Below are 18,208 nucleotides of genomic sequence, written 5' to 3'. Positions count from 1 at the left end.
AAAATGGGCGACCCAACAACAATAACAACAACAGCAACAACAATCACAAGTTTTTGGGCAACTTTTTTGCTGCCTGCGTCAGCGTCAGCGTCTACGTCTACGTCAACAGCGCAGTCGATGCCGTATATATTTTTGGGAATAATTCAAAGCGAATACATTTTTGGGCCATGCAGCGTCCATCTATCCAGCCATCCATCCATCCAACCATCCAACCATCCAACCCCATCAGCAGATGGCCTGGCCTGGCCTCGCCTGGCCCCGTATTGTGTAGCCGTATACCGTTATAGTTTGGCAACTTCCCTTTTGCTGCTTCATTCGCCATTCCATTAGCGACACCATTGGCGTCAACGTCAGCATCCATCGCACATGTCCTTGCAATTGTTCTTGCTTTGGCCAGCCTGAAAAGAGTAGGGTGCGGGAGGGGGGGGTAGACACAGGCAAAACACGAAAGCAAAAGCGTGCGCAAAAAGCAGCAACAACAGCAACAACAACAACAACAACAATAACAGTTATATTCCCATATAATATTCGTACACACTTTGCAAACATGTTTGTCGATGATGTATTATACAAAATGCCCATAAAAAGGCCCGCATGAGCGAGACGGCAAGGCACAGCAAAGGTGAGGGGACAAGAGAAAGGAAATTCAGCCAAAGCCCGGGATATTTATATATGTATGTGTGTGTGTGTATTTGTGTGTGTGTGTGTGTGTGTGTGCGAGAATGAGAGCATCCGATGGCGTAATCATCGTTTGTCTCTCTACATATTCGTACATGTCTATGTCTATGTGTGTGTGTGTGTGTGTGTGTGTGTGTGTGTGAGCCACTAAATCGAAATGCCAAAATGCCCATTTCTATTCTGTGTTGGCCCCGCATAAGCGATACAGACATTTCGTTTTTTGGGGTAATACATCAAACTAGCCGCATCAATAGCACACACACACAAGAATATATTTATATACATTTGTATCTGTGTGCGTGTGTGTGCCTAGTTGGGCTGCATGCGGCGTGTTAAAATAAAACCAACAACGACAACGACTACAAAAACAATAGCCAAGTTAATATATCCATGGGTCCCTTGTGTGTGCGTGTGTATCTCTCTGTGTGTGTATGTGTGTGTGTGTGAGTATATGGAAAAAGAGTAAAATACTTCATGCAGAACCGAGCCAGAAATCGAATAGAGCCAAAACGTGGAGAGGAACTGAAGAGCAGCAGACAATTCGGCGAAGGACAACACAAAAAGTTGTTGCCACCAAAAGTAAAGGAGATAATCTTGGCCAAAAGACGAAGAGCCAACTGCTTGCCAGGAACCAACATCCTTAGACGCAGTCTGTGTGTACGAGAGTGAGAGAGAGAGAGAGATAGAGAGGGGAGTTGTGGGTTGGGTATTGCCGACAAACAGGCAAGAAACCAAGGTCTGTCGAGACAGAACTCCCTTCTAATGACCGCCAAGATAGAATGACATTTCGGGGGCTGTCAGCTCTCATTGTTGTGTATGTTGTATGTTCTGTATTTGGGTTTGCATGCGTGTGTATCTGTGTGTGTGTGTGTGTGTGTGTGTGTGTAAAGGAGAAAACTTTAAGTACACACACAGTGCCCCAAGGAGTCGTCGGCTTTTTCAACCCAACAAGCACAGTGGAGAATTGATAGTTAAAAGTACTTTACACTCATTTAATATCCACAAGTTCTACAGTTAAAAAATTATATTAAATATATATATAAAAGTCTGTGTTCTGATTAACTGTTGAATTGAGTGATTGACTAGTTTACATTGAGTGATGAAGAATTATGTCTAAGGAATGGATTTTGTTCCTATATTATATTATATATAAAAATACTATTGCAATTGCACAAAAAACTAATTAATTATTTATTTATTTAATGTCATCTAATATCACAGAAATGAAAACTTTAAATATGTTTTTCACTCACTCCGAGCTAGTTAAATGCGTATTTGAATTATAAAAAGAGGTCACCAAGCAATACACAAAATATAAACAACTAAAATTAAAAATAATATTTATTTCTTGTACTTTTTAAATTTAAATAATTTTGTTCATGCCACAAAAACTACAAATATGTATGGAATTTCATAATAATGCATCCATGGACAAAAAATTATTTAAATATTTGAAAAACTTGAAAAAAAAATTGATAAAAAATAAAATATATAAAAGTATTTTCTAGTTTTAAATGTGGTTCAATTTAAATAGATTTGCTCGAGTCTGATCAGAAAATAGATTCCGATTTCTTTATTATTCCATATATATTACACTAAATACAATATATTTGTTTTTTAGTTGATTACTTAATCTCAAATAATATCAGATTAGCCAGAAAAAGAATACAAAAAGTAAACGATGAATTAAATGAATTTAAAATTAAAATAAAATATTTAAATGAATTTGAATTTGATTATGAACCACTGTGCGAGTAAGAGCAAAAGGCTACAATTTGGGCAATAAGACGCCCCATTTCAAGATCTAAGGTCCAAGCTTAAGACCCAGAACCCGAACCCAAACCCAAACCCAAACCAAAACCCAAATACCCAAAAACGCCCGTACAAAAAGGCACAGCAACTGCGGCCCAAGTACGTGAAAATTGATAGATGAGTTATGGGCGAGAACGCAAAACGAGGGCGAGGATTCGCATGCATATGTCCTTATATGAACACACATATACAATATATATTTATATATATGTATATATAAATATATATAAATATATATACATACATCTTGTTGTCTGTGTGCTTGCCAATGCTTGTGTGTAGTTCCTTTCTGCAAGTGGCAATGAGTCCGAAGACGTTCAATGTCTGTCCGTGCCCCCTTCCCCCACCCCGACTCACCGCTACCCACTCCACATCCGCACGTGTGTGTGTGTGTGTGTGAGTGTATGTGTGTGTAAGAAGCAGAGAGCATTTTTCAACGCTTGCGACGCCAGCCGAGGGCATTAAAAGTTTTTGTATTTATTTTGCAGTCGGTTAACAATATTCCTTTTGCACACCCAAACCCAACCCGACCACTTTTTCCCGGCCCCGGCCCCGGCCCCGCCTCCGCCCCCATCTTCGTTACAGTGCTCGCGTAGTTCTTCTTGGCTTCTGGCTCACATACGTGTAACTGTTTTGTAATTGTATGCGTGCGTTTTGTTTGCGGACGTGGCCGTTCTGAATGTCTTGGACGTCGACGTTTCTCTACATACACACATGTGTGTGTGTCAGTATGTGTGTGTGTGTGTGTGTGTGTAGCGCAATAGAAATAGGAATAGCAATTCGAGTACATGGCAAGTATATGTATGTGTGTGTGTGTGTGTGTGGGAGTGGGAGTGGGTTGGGGGGTCCTGAAAACTTTTATGTGTAATACATCAATTGCAAAAAGATAGCCAAATGCTGTTAAGTTTATATACTACACACACATATGGGCACCTCTCTCTCTCTCTCTCTCTCTCACACACTCTCAGTCTCTCTCTCTCTCTGTCTCTCTCTCTGTGACTCTGTGTCTTGCTGGCTGTGTCGTCTATCTCTTTTGCTCTATCTGCGACTGCTGCTGTTTTGGCTGATGGGTGGTCGGTTTGGGGCCAAGAGTTACTTACGCCAGCGTCAGGGCAACTTCTTCTCGAGCTGCGCAAGTAAAAGATACATTTATTATGTGCGAAGAGCGATGAACACAAGCGATTTATCCTTTTTAACTTTTTCCTTTGGTCCTCTACAGCTGTCCACCCATTTTGTGTTGTGGGCTCCCGTTTTGTTTGTCTATCTATCTACACACACACAATCACACACACTCGCACACACACGTGTGTGTGTCTAGTTGTATTATTGTCTTGTTGTTGTTGTTGTTGCTCGGCCCACATCTCTGCCGTAACTAATTTATTACCGCAAGAGGGCATCATCTAAGCAGGGTTTAAACTAAGTGTGCGAGTGTGTGTGCAGCAGGCTAATTTCGTTTGCTGGCTATGCTATGAAAGCATGCCGTCATATCTTTTTTGCCGCCCAACCCCAAAACTATGCAAAACACTTGCCAGTTGCTCAAAGTCCGCCTTTTGGCCACATCCGCCGCCCTTCGTCGGCAACAGCCAAACAACATATGCAATTTTTCAATCGTTTGGCTTGGCTTATGACTTCGCGTCGACCCGTCTCAAACTTTTCTCATTTCGAAAGTTAAAACAACAAACAGCATTATCGCCATTCGTCACCCAAAAAAACAACAACAAAAAAACAACAACAAAAACAACAACAAAAACGAGCAGCAAATATAAAAATGCTGCGCCAAATCTCCAAGTGGCCAAAGCAAACATAATCGAAAAGTCTGCTTGCCAAGCCGACGTTTGAATACGCTTTCGATTGCTAAACATCAGAAAGTAATGCAAATATTTTAAACTATATTTTATATATATTTCAAATTGAGATTTAAGTTACCAAATAAATCTGATGCATTCTTTGTGTGTCCCTAAAAGGCGCATTATAATTTTGCTAAATTTAAGTTGAAATGTTTTCAGTAAGCAATTTAACAAGCGGAGAACATTTTCAGTTCTATTTAATTATTAACTAATCACTTTTACCCTATCTATAAGCTAATCAGGCTTAAAAGCTTAGCAATAAGCAGCCTTTGCTCAAAAGTGAGTGAATTCTATTTATTTCTTAGCATATGTCAAATATATTCATATTTGCATATAATGCATTTTGCATGCTTATATTTTATTTATTTTGTTTATTTTATATTTAAATGCACATTTCCATTAACTTAGCATGTTGAGATATTCTTGTTGATTACTTTAACAAATTAAAACATCATTGAAATACTTGTGAAATACTTCTTCTGGATTCTTGTGTGCCTCAAAACTGTGCAAACTGCCCATAAGATTCAAATCTAAAGAAACTCGTTTTATTTTGAAAATTAACAAACACAATTTAATCATTTATTATTATTATTATTTATTGCAATAAGCATAATATGCACAAACAACTCAAGCAACTATTATTTTTATGGAATACAAATTAAACAATATTTTTTTTTGCATTCAAAATTGAAATTCTTCTTTTGAGATTTTTTTATTATTATTTTTTCGCTTCCAAAATATAAAAAATGCAATTGAAATAAGCTGAAACACTTTTTTTTTCTAGATAATAAATATAATAAAAATGTAATAATAATAAATATAAAAAAGGTGCTTAGTTGTCAGCAATAATTTCACATAAATTGTAATGACAGAAATGAAGTGTAGATATAACTATAACTTATAACTTTGACTTTGAGTCTATAAGGTGTGTGTGTGTGTGTGTGTGTGTGTGTGTGTGGATTAGCTGTATTGGTGTTTGTGTTTGTGTCTGGGATATGCATTTGTCGTCACTTCCAATGTTGGACACAACTTGCCGCGTCGCCTTCAAGTTAGTTGCGATGTCAGTTAATATATCACGGCTGATGCTGTGGCTGAGGTTGAGTTTGCTGCTGCTGCCACTGCCACTGCCACTGTCACTGCCACTGCCACTGTCACTGCTGCTGTCCTTCTGTGTGTGTGTTGTCACATATGCTCAACAGCAATTTCGCTTTCAATTTCGAATGCTATCCATGAGAATGTGAATCCCGAATACACACAAGCAGGCAGGCAGCAGCAGCAGAAAAAAAGCAGCAACACAAAAGAAAAACAAGCAAACTTGTTTGCAAAGTTTAAACAACATTTCGTTTGTTTTTTTCTTTTTTTTTTTGTTGCTTCTTTTGGGCTTTGCTTGGACTTGGCGTACGTGCCCAGCTATGTACAGCTCCAACCACACCCCTCACACCCCCTAATACTAAAATTTCCATTTACAACCCCCTGGCAGCAACATCATCAGCAGCAGCATCAGCAGCAAAGTTTGCAGCGTTCCTTATTTCATTTTTTTGTTGTTGTTGTTGCTGCTGTTGCGTATGTGGCATAAGATAAACAAATACAGAGATGGATTGTGTGTCGCCTGACATCTGGACAACGTGTGTGTGTTCCAATCTAAAATGGGTATCCGATAAATCTTGAGACGCCTGCGCTCAGCCTCGGCCTCGGCCTCGGCCTCGACCAACCCACTCTGCTCCACTCGTCTCCGGCGTGGACTGCAGCTAATTAAGTCGCTGCTCGCATCTAATGAATTCAGTCAACGGTTTTTACGGCCTGTCCAGTTTATGAAAACGCTCGACTTACAGTCGAAGCTGGACTGTAATCACTTTATCAATAATTCAATCACAACTGCGGCGAGACGCCTTGAGGGGGGTAGACGGGGTAAACTAGACGCTCGTAAAACTGCGTCGCCAATTTGTCAGAAAATCCGTTGTCCGAATACTTCAGACAGCAACTGTATGTCTCTCTTTCTCTCACTCTCTCTCTCTCTGTCTCTATCCGTTTGTATTACGTGTTTTATTGCGAATTCGTTGATAAACTTTGTGTGCACAAATATAAAATGGCACATAAAAATTAATAATAAAAGCGTTACACTATAACCCTCCCCCCCTGCCCCCTCGTCAACCCCGTCAACTAGTTTTTGACGTCTTTTTATAGTTTTATTATCTGCATAGATTTTGTGGAATTAAGTTTCAGTTCAAAACTCAAAAGAAAAGCCAAAAATTTTGCTGAGCCGGCGCTCGTAAAAATCGCTCGCACAAAAAAAAATAAAGGAAAAGCAAACCATCATAAAATGTCAAGAAGCATTTCAACTTATTAAGTAATAAATTCCAATAAGAACAACAGCAAGCAAATTACCACAGCCGGAAAAGCCATTTTCCACTCCAACCACCACAAACAGCAACAAAAAAAGAGAGAAGAAAATATGCATAATAATAATAATAATAAGTTGAGGTGATAACGATCGCAAGACATCGAAAAATGACCATTAAACACACCTACGCAAGAATGCCACACCCCCACCGCCCGCCGCCCTTAATTTTCTTTAACGGGCAACCCTTTCACTTGGACAAAGATAAAATGTTTACATGTTGAGGGCCCGCCCCCCTCTTTATCAGTCTAAGTCTATAATATCAATGGGCCTCTCCCATTGACGCGAGTGATTTATATGAAAAAATTCATTATTTGCCAGCGAAATGCAAAATGCGGGGTTGAAATACATGCACATATAACTATATCTATATATATATATATGTCTATATCTAATGACCAGGGCGAAGTATAACTCGCGCCTCGACTTTATCTTTAATAAAGCTAATTTCTATTGCCGCTAACAGCAGCGAAACATGCGAGTCGAATGTCTGAAACCCTATTCAAATCCAAATCTGTATCTGAATCGAAGCAAAGTGACTTTAAATAACCATTAAGACTCGCAATAGGGGGTGCCACATGCAATTGTTCTACATTTCTCACTCGACCTGTGTGTGTGCGAGTGTGCGAGTGTGTGTGTAATGTCTTACATAAATGGGACACCTTAAGCAAAGCGGCCAGCGGCGCCTTCGCATGCGGCCATAATTGATGAGTTCGGAGCACCAAGCCCAGGTCATTTAGGCCCAGCACAACTACAAACATTTACCTATATCATATATACACACACACACACACTCTCACACACACACTGAATACTATGAATGCAAACATTATTTCAATCTTTGCAACGTGATTAGCTTACACAGTCCGTTTTTAAATATACATTTGATATACAAATCGGTTGCTTTGAACAAGTTTTATTTAAGCAAATTGATGTATTTAAAAAGATTGATAAAAATGATTTTCCCCATAAAAAAATATCAATTCATCAAATACAATTGAGTACAACTGAAGCGAGAATAGTTGAATAGTTGAATAGTAAAAATAAAGCATTAACAAAATGTTGTCAATCATTTTTTGTTACATTTGAATAGAAAGGACGATTGATTTTTCCTTTGAAAGGCTTATGACATGTTTGATAGACCAGTGCAATTTTGTTAAAATGTTGCCCAAATTTTAGGAGCAATAAAACGCATAACTGATGAACTTGCGTCGAATAATTTGATAACTATAAATAAAATTAAAATTCGCTTTCTGACTGATCCTTGGCTAAGAATGAACTTTTACAAACAATATTTCGACACACAATTAAATAATATAAAAAACTATCAAAGAGTTGTGTTTTTTTTTTGCATTTTCTAAAATATTATTAGTTATATATACTTTTTGGGAATTAGCATAAATTAATAAAATGCAACATTTCATGCAGTTATTTGTTGCTTAGCTAAAGACAAGCAGCTTCCGCTGCTGATGCAGCTCAGAGGAAGCTCAGCTCAAGCATATGAAACAAGTAATTTGAGCCGCTGGCAAAAATAGACAACTATTAAGAAAATTGAGTATGCATTTTATAATTCATTAATTATGCACAGCGGGAGTGGAGTGGGACATAGATGGGAGACGCATATAGCTACTTTGATTACGCACAGGCCAACGCACAGTGCAACCAACCACTTGAATAGATCCCAAAAGATGCCCGAGCACCTGGTCGACCATAGACAATGAATCTTTTGAGTGGGCAATCGCAACAAAAATTGCAGCAGTCGCAGTCAGGGGGCAAGGGGCAAGGGGCGAAATCTTACGCCTGATTTGAGCTGTAGACCTCCCCCTCAACACACACACACACACACACATACACACACTCAGCCACACACAAAGGTGTCTTCTTTCGCTGTCATTTGCAGCCTGGCCACACACACAACACACAACACACACTTAGCTGCACTTGGATATTTTGAAATGCGACACATTTGAAAATCTGCATGGCTAGTCAAAGGAGTTGGGCCAGTTACCTCCTCCAGCCGCACCACCGCTCTGCTGCCCCTTTTGTAGTGCTCTCTAGAGGCATCTTCAGCGGCAGCCAATCGAGTAGCTCTCAAGTAAGACTCGCATGCGGCCGCCCCCTTTGGGGCATGTGGCATATTATATGTGTATCTATTTATATATCTAAATATATATATTTATATGTGCATATTGGTATATAAGGGAGGTGTATGCATATTGTATTTTCAATTTTATTCTGTGGCATTTTATTATATTTTTCACTTGATACATTTATGTATGCAACAAAAATTTGTTTGCATTCTCCCTTGAGTTGTCACGCACAAAGGCAGAAGTAAATTGTTTAATTTGATTTCATTTTGTGAGCTCTTGCGTCATGCACTCTAAATGGGTTTTTACATATGTGTTAGTGTGTGTGTGTGTGTGTATCTGACACGCCCCTAATAGCCATATATATGTGTGTGCATTGCAATTCTCTGGCCATCAAATGACTCAATATGCGCCGCCCTCGTCAATTTGCTACACATTTAATTGCGTTTTATTTTTCAAATATTTATTATTATTATCGAATATTGAAACGATATCCAAATGCGAATCCAGACACACACCACACCCCCTGTGTGTGTGTGTGTGTGCTCGACATGCAAGAACTCTCTATACATATTATATATAATATATTTATATATATATAGAGTTAGATCCAACAATGTTTCCCTGACACGCGATGTGCCGTGCCTTTAAACCTTTTACACTTTCAACCCCATCCTGCTCCTCCTGCTCCTCCTGGCAATGGCTTTCGTCACGGATTCCGAAAAAAAATCTGCGTTTCTAATCCGGTACGGGTGTGCTTGGATTAAGTGTCAATCTGCCTCGATGCGATTGTATATAAATTAAGTAGTTTTCTCTACTATTTGGCAACCTAATTTCGATTTCGATTTTGTGAGTTTCACTGTTTTAGCATTAGTTGTTTTTAGCATATTTTTAGTTGATTTGTGTACATAGTTATTAATGCTTGCCTGCCTGTCTCACTCATATCAATATATATATATAACTATAATCTATATGTGTAATTATGTATTTAATCAAGTTCCTTAAGACAAACGAATTGGCAACAAATCATATTTATTCTGTGTCTGGTTAGTAAAAGCAATTTCAACTGTTAGAACTGAATGTTACCCTCGCAACAAAAAAAACCCTAATATAATTGGCACTATATATAAATAATCAATTAAGAAATCCACAAAATATGTTATGAAAAATGAAAAAAAAAATGAAAAAGAAAATACTAAATTGGAATTGGCAATTGGCAATTGGCAGTCGGGGGACTCAAATTCAGTTCTGCTGTTCTTGTTGTTGTTGCTGCTGCCAAATTAACTCACAGCGTTTGTAAGTGTTTGCAGAAATACACACACACACACACACACACATATACACACACGCAGACACACAGACACATACAGCAAAATTGGATCTAGAAATATTATTACCTTTCTACACTGATTTCTGATTTCCAATTGAATTCCTTCCCCAAACCCCATAAACACATCGCTATTAACTGCCAACTAAAACAGGCACATTCCTGAGCACACAGCAGTCGGCAGTTGTCATCAAGCAGGAGGCGATGGATGTGGCCAGCGAGGAGCAGCCGCATGAGGCACATGCCGCCGATCGTCAGCCGACTGCCAGCAAATTGGCCAAGTTAATGCAACGACCGCAGCTGGCGCAACTATTCGAGCGACGCAACAACAACAACAACAACAATAACAATATTAGACACAACAACAACCACAACAATAACAACAGCAGCAGCAGTGGCAACCATCTGCGCAGCATATTTAAAAAGAATCGCTCCTCGAATTCATCGCCAACGCCTTCGGCGCGCTCCTGGAACGATAGCGAGGATGAGCCGGCTGATTACCAGCAGGATGAACGCTCCAGTTCGGCCTCATCGGCCATTTCATTGACCATGAAGCGTTCGTGCCAGGCCAGCGAGTCCCAGCTCTACCAAACGTTGCAGCAACATCAGCAACAGCAGCAGCAGCAACAGCAGCAACACAAACAGCAACAGCAGCAGCAGCAACAAAGCGAACATCGCCCGCAGCAGCTCAACCAGCAACAGCAGCAGCAACAGCAACAGCAACAGCAACAGCAATATTTGGATGAACTGCAGCAATCGGTATCGGTTTCGCATCAGCAACAGTTGACTGCCAATCTTTTTATGGCCCGAACGATTGCTTTGAGTCGCTCTCGCGATTTTCCGGAGCTCTTTCAAAACACTTCGGCTGCCGCTGTGGCAGCAGCAGCAGCAGCCGCAGCCACAGCCAGTGCCACGGCCACAGCCGTTGTCGTTGGCAGCAGCAACAACTGCAACAGTAGCAGCAGCAACAACAATAACAACAACATCAATAACAACAACATCATCAGCAGCAGCAACAGCAACAGCTGTCACAACAGCAACAACAACAGCAGCAACAATAGCAATTATATGTTACCCTGTCCGCTTTGCGAGACGCCGCTGGAGCAGCGTGTCTTCCGTCAGCATCTGGATCGGCATTATCCACGTGACAGTCCCGTCTGTCCGGTGATCGAATGTGGTCGTCGTTTCGCCCATCCGAATTCGGTGCGCAATCATATGCGGATCAAGCATACGCTTCAATGGGCCAAAATGAAGGCGATGCGCAGCTCGGGCGGCCCCTTTGCCGGCGGACCCGACTTCAAGTTCAAAAGCGAGACGGCCAACTAGTTGCCGCCCAGCCAACATCAGCTGGTGCAATGCGTCCGCAGATATTCGCACTCGTAAAAATCAAAAAGCTTTCTAGTTTTGCAAGCTGCTGCGACAATAATTCCGAAGCCTAAACTCGAGACACTCGCGTCTATCGTAGATAGCCAAAACAAAACCAAAAAAGAAAAACCAAAAAAAGAAAAACCAACAAAAAAAAATATAGTTGAAGCCCAAAAATCTTCCAGCAGTAATGTCGCCTAGTATTAATTTCCAATATTGTTTGCCAGTTAAAGGTTTCATTTCGAGTGAAAAACTTTAAGCAAATCTATAATCCATTTTTCTATATACACACAAAACAGATTTTATTGTTTAGTTAGCCAGGTCTAAGCAATACCTGTTCTAGTTTTCCATTTCGTAAGCATTTTTACCTGGGTTTTTAGCTAGATTTTGAAAGATAATTAGAGCTTGAAACAACTATTGCTGAATACACATTCCGAATATTTGAATTCAATTCAATTCAATTCAATCAATTTGTTATTTTCTTGCTTGGGACTTCGACAGCGGTTTTGAGAATGTTGTCTGCTGTTAACGATAAGAAGCTGGCATACAACAATTATTACGTTCCTATATATATTCAATATAGTACATATACAGATGATATACTATATTAAGGAGTACATAAAAATCGTACTTCCACTACTACTGTGTATGTGCAAGGCTAGAGATACTACACTGTAAAAAACCAAACCAAAATGATTACGATAATGTTTGCATGGAATAATAAAACCAAACCAAATAAAAATAAAAATACACCCGTCAAAAAAATACTACTAGAGCCATAGGAATGTGCTACTTATGAGGCGTAGCAGAGCTGCAAGTTAACTGTAATTTAGTAAGAGAGAGAGGTGTGCTTGGACAGGGTATGGCTAGGACTAAATATACCCCATATACCCTACAACTAACTAACTAGTTGGCACCAGTAAACTAGTAAACTCGTAACTACAGTATTATACGTACTACTACATAGGAAAAAAAAGCAAACACAACACACACACACACACACCCAACACACACACACAACACACACACACAATTTATATAGTTTAAGCATAATCCAAAAAATATTAAATTGGATATATGTATGTGTAGATAATGAGCTGAATACCAAGCAGAAACAATTATAAATAGTTATTAAACAAAACATAATTGTAATGATACTACAAAATAGAATGTGCCTGCGTAATATATTTTTAGCCAAAAAAATAAAAAATAATAAAATAATAATAAAATAAATAAATAAAAAAAAACAACACAAAGTTGAAAACTCACACACACACACACACACACAATTAAACAGATAGAAGGGAAGAATTTGCAATTTTATTAGAGAAAATTCCAAAAAATCGAAAAGCTCAAAATTGTCGATTATAATTAATTTTTTTGTTTATGTGTAGAGAGCTATGGAAAGAGATAGCAAGATATGGAAAGAGATGGAGATTGAGCGAAAAACATACGTAAAATGGTTCCTATAATGTTAATCAAAAAAAAAAAGCGAAAAACCAAAAACTAAAAATCTAAAACTAAAATACAAAAAACAAAAAAAAAAAAAACAACAAAAAAAAACTCTTGACTAAACTGCGAGTTTAATTTAAATATAGACGATCCACAGATCCACAGCAATTTAGTGAATATTGCATTCAATTTCGAGACGGACAATTTTTCGCAGTTGTGTAGCCCATACAGAAACCAACAAAATACTATATAACTTAACTCGTAATAAACCTTATGTATAATTTACAAAAGAAACATTCTTTTAGTTGGCCAATTGTTTGGGGAATACGTAGCTCATATTAATGTATCTTCAATTTATGTACTCGACTCGACTCGATGAGGCAATTAATTCTATATATATATATATATATTATATATACATCTATTTTGGTTAATAATAAAGAGCAAACGAAGAAAAGTCGAGCGAATGGATTTTTGTTTTCAATTGAAACAATCAGAGCTGAAAAACTATTAAAAACTAAATTTTTTGTATTTATTGAAAAACTAAAACCAATTTGAACGAATAATTTTCCATTAGTCAGCAGTAATTCGATGGGGTTTTTCAGCTCTTGTTTGCCGGGTATTGAAAATATTTGCTTTAATTAAATAATAATTTCAATTATTTGTGCAATTCTTTTCGCAGTCTCGCGTCGTACGCTGGAAATGCGTGTGCGTGCCACCGATCCGCGACCGTGCCCCAAATGTGGCAAAATCTATCGGTCGGCACACACGTTGCGCACCCATCTGGAGGACAAGCACACTGTCTGTCCGGGCTATCGTTGTGTCCTGTGCGGCACGGTGGCCAAGTCACGGAATTCGCTGCACTCGCACATGTCGCGCCAGCATCGCGGCATCTCCACCAAGGATCTGCCTGTGCTGCCGATGCCCAGCGCCTTTGATCCGGATCTCGCCTCGCGGCTGCTGGCCAAGGCCGGCGTCAAGATATCACCCGCTGAGCTGCGCGCCCGCGCCTCCCCCACAGGCGGCAGTGGCAGCAGCGGCGGCGGCGGCGGTGGCGGCGGCAACGGTGGCAATGGCTCCCATAAGCTGGACCTCAGCAATGCCAGCGGCGGCCCATTGGACGATGGCGAGGATTCCGATGATGATCCCGAGGATCTGACCACCGGCAGCATGCTCTATGGCGTCGGCGGCAGTGCCAGCGACCTCAGTCGCTACCACGAGAGTCTCCTAAGCAATTTCGGACATGCGAACACAACCATTTCGCGGATGCGAAACGAGGCAGCTGCAGCTGCTGCCGCAGCAGCCATGGGCCAGCAGAAGGATTTGGGCGCTGCCGCCGGCGGCGTTCAGCTGGCCAACAGCAGCAGCGCTGGACAATCGCTGCTGGACACCTATCTGCAGTTCATCACGGAGAATACGTTCGGTGAGTGACAAACCCCCACTTGTTGTATACCCCAACTATCAATGGATCTCTTAATTTGTCCACAAAGCTGGCAGTCGACATCTGAATCAACATAAAGTATTTATTTTCATTCTTGGTTAGCCTTATCTGAAATACTTGCCTTCTTCCAGTCTCTCGATTTTGAAACTAATCTCAAAATTATTTTACTTTAACTAACTTGTTATATATACAGAAGTTGGTCGTGTAAACTGTCCAGTTAAAACAATATAGATAAATAGATGTTTAATTTACTTTAAAATCGACTAGGACATAATTTAAATATAATTTTAAGGAAAACGATAAAAAGTTTGACAATTTCCTCTAAAATCGAGTAGAACAAAATTGGAATAAAATTTTTAAATTACCTAAATCATATAAGTTGCAAGTCTTCTAAGTATTTCCACAATTTCAATTCTTTCCTTACAAGTTAAATAAATATTTTATCTAATTGCTGGATCGTTTTCTTAAAAAATTAAAAATAAAATAATATTAAAGATTACTTACATTTTGAGATATTTATTCGGCTTGTTGTCTTCAACGGATCGTTCTATGCAATATATAAATGATAAATTTAAATAGATACATTTTAAAAAATAAAGTTATAATTTATTACAAAATATTAAATGTCAGACATATTAGGCACATTCGGCTCTTTCTCTTATATATATAAATATACATATATATAAATATATATATATTTGTATATGCAATCAAAAGAAAACTAATTTCTTCAATACTAAACTCATATCTTGTCTCTTTTGTAGGCATGGGCATGTCGCAGGAGCATGCCGCTGCAGCCGCGTTGCATGCCGCCAAAATGGCGCAATTGAATGCGATGGGTCACAGTCTGGACAAGTTGCCGGCTGGCCTGCTGCCCGCCCAGTTCGATCTGAGCAAGCTGACGGGCGCATCAGCTGCCGGTGGCTATGGCCAGGGCAGCGGTGGACTCTCTATTGAACCGATACTGAGGCGTGACCAGCAACAGCAGCAGCAGCAGCAACAGCAGCAGGGAGGCAGCTTATCGCCGAATGCAAATGGAGCGCTGGCGCTCAGCACGGTGGGTCACATGCATGCGAACTTGGTGGGTGGCGTTGGCATTGGCATTGGCGATGAGGCGGCTGATGAGGTCGACGTCGATGCCGATGCGGATGCGGAGGCGGAGATTAGGCGCGACGGTTCGGAGCCAATGGATTTGGGCCTGAGTCTGGACAACAATCAGTCGGGCAGCAACAATGAGGCAGCCAATTCGGATGCCGAGGACAATTACTCCGAGGATGAGGGTGTTCATCACACATAAAGAGCAGCTGGAAGAGAGAGCAAAAGATATACTAAGCACATATATATACATATTTAGATATGTATGTGCAACTCGATCGTTTTTGAAGAGTCGTCAAACAGTTGTATACCCCACAAAAAAAAATGGAACATTTGTAACGAGTAGCCTTATCCTCATGTATACCAGTTTACGTGTACAATATACATATAGTATATATACTAAATGCATACGATAAATATGATAGTTATATAGGTATCTAGAAACCGAATCATGAACTAATATCATGTGCTGCGTTTGCAACAATTATTGTAGAATTTATGTTGTGCTTTTAAAAGAAACAAAAACAAAAACAAAATGAGAGTAAATAATCAACTTACCTAAACAGATACTCGTATGTGAGTTAGATGCCTAGATACTTACACACACACACACACACACACACACATACATACTTATCCTATATACATATACATACTACTTCTATACACATGTACCTGTTGTGTGTATACATGCAGTTTAGGATGTTGCCGAACCAAGACAAATTCAAAAATCATTGAAGAACTCATACTCCAAAATACCTAAAGCTAAACCTAAACCTAGAGCCTAGACCATGTAAGTTAGTGTTAACAAACATTTTTGCAAATGAGTCAACAATTCTCTGTAAATAGTATCTAAATTGTTGTAGAAGATACGCACCCAAAAAACAAAAAACAAAAAAAAAAAAAACAAAAAAAAGAAGAACAAGAAGCATTTAAACGGACAGGACGAATACTCTTTTAAAAGGCGTTTATATATATTTTTATCCGTCTCAGTTTTGAGAGTAACAAAGACAAATTCAGATGTGCCATGTCACAATTTATTAGAGCTTACACATGACTTTCTTTTTATGAAGACGAGCATATATATATATATATATATATATATGCTTACTAGCCGACCACTCAAGTTGTATTGTATTTATAATGTTACATAACCATATCTCAGGAATACACGGATAACCACCGCCGAAAACAACCAAAACTACCTCAGCAAAAAGAATTGTGTAATCCACTCGTACTCATTACTCGTAATTACATTCAGTTAAAAGTGAAAAGAAAAGAAATGAAAAAGCAAACACACACAACTACCTACATAAATATACATAACATACATATACATGCAAATATATTCGTTATGGCCGTACTTGCTTATACATACAGATTGCGTTCAGTGTAGTTTAAGGATCTATCTGCATTGGTTGGGTGCGCCAATAAATACATAGTCTGTAAATGTGAATCTAAGGATTTCCCCTTTAATTAGTCAGGCAATGTGTACATTTCATTATTATTTATGCGTTTATGTACAATAAAGTGAGATATGCATATATATTAACATATATACATATATATATATATATATATATATATATATAAAATACATACAATTAATAGGCACCAACACACTCACACACATACATAACTACATATGTATATTGTATGCTTAGCTATAATTACACGCAAATAAAACAAAAATACTGGGGTTAATGTAATAGAATCAGAAATACCTCAATATCTACATATATATATATACATATATATTTAGATCGCACACACTCACACACACACTTAAACATAACTTAAAAGGTTTCTCTCCGATTTCCCAATTTATTCAATGTAAATTTAGTTCGTTTTTATTATTGTAGGTTTAGTTTGTTAGTTTCAATATTGATGATGTGCACAGAGACTCTAAAAGAGTTGAAATCCCCACTTGCCTTATTACAACATGAATAAATGTGTTACTTTAGTAATTTTCTACCTCAATTAATTTAAATGTAATTTACTTGCATATTATTTAAGCGCGCAATTTTTGATATACTTATGTATTTCTTTTCGTATAGTAATTGTGTTAATTGGACAATTTCATCACGAGTCATCTCTAATATAGTATAAATTTAATGATTATGGAAATGCATAGTAATAAATTATATACTCATAAATAAAGCAAGATAATAAGTAAAGACAAGTATGTTAAATTTGTTTATTATCTCCCTGTTTCACATCGCCTCTGGCTACGTTTCTTTTGCAAACGTCTAATTACTTTAGCTATTTGTATTTTATTTGTAACTTAATGCCGAGTGCAATTGTTGCATCTTTTATTTTAATATACAAAATGCAATTGTGGCTAAACACACACATACACACACCACACCCACACACACCGACACATAATGCAGTTAAGTCGCTAGAATAAAATGAGTTAGTTAAATACAAGTTACATAAGCAATTTAAGTAGAGATCCATGTGCTTAGAAAGTTATTAATATTTATTAAAATTACAAATAAAACTGCGTTATGAAGAACAAGCAAAGTGTGTGTTTTAATACTGCAAAACGTTAAAATCGATATTAAAATAATAAATTTGAAATTTAACGGCCTGCTGGAGCTCATCGGCTGTACAGCGTGCTAGCCCTGCTGGCGATCGCATGCAGACGCAACAGTTCGATAAAATACGTCGAAAAGTAATCGTTATCGGTTGCGCTAAAGACGC

General features: G+C 38.5%; 1 protein-coding gene across 1 annotated transcript in view; it reads left to right on the top strand.

Moving 5' to 3' along the window:
* The window catches only part of LOC6566761 (protein abrupt), a 62,666-nt gene extending 46,774 nt beyond the window's left edge, over window positions 1-15,892 (top strand). Inside the window, exons 8-9 of the mRNA XM_032739387.2 lie at window positions 13,649-14,389; window positions 15,172-15,892. Coding sequence (XP_032595278.1) covers window positions 13,649-14,389; window positions 15,172-15,704 — 1,274 coding nt within the window. The 3' untranslated portion in view covers window positions 15,705-15,892. The remainder of the gene's footprint in view (window positions 1-13,648; window positions 14,390-15,171) is intronic.
* The last annotated feature ends 2,316 nt before the right edge of the window (window positions 15,893-18,208 follow it).

The sequence above is a fragment of the Drosophila grimshawi genome, unplaced genomic scaffold (assembly GCF_018153295.1).
Source record: "Drosophila grimshawi isolate 15287-2541.00 unplaced genomic scaffold, ASM1815329v1 contig_1377, whole genome shotgun sequence".
Taxonomy (NCBI): domain Eukaryota; kingdom Metazoa; phylum Arthropoda; class Insecta; order Diptera; family Drosophilidae; genus Drosophila; species Drosophila grimshawi.
This window is presented reverse-complemented; position numbering and strand designations above follow the sequence as displayed.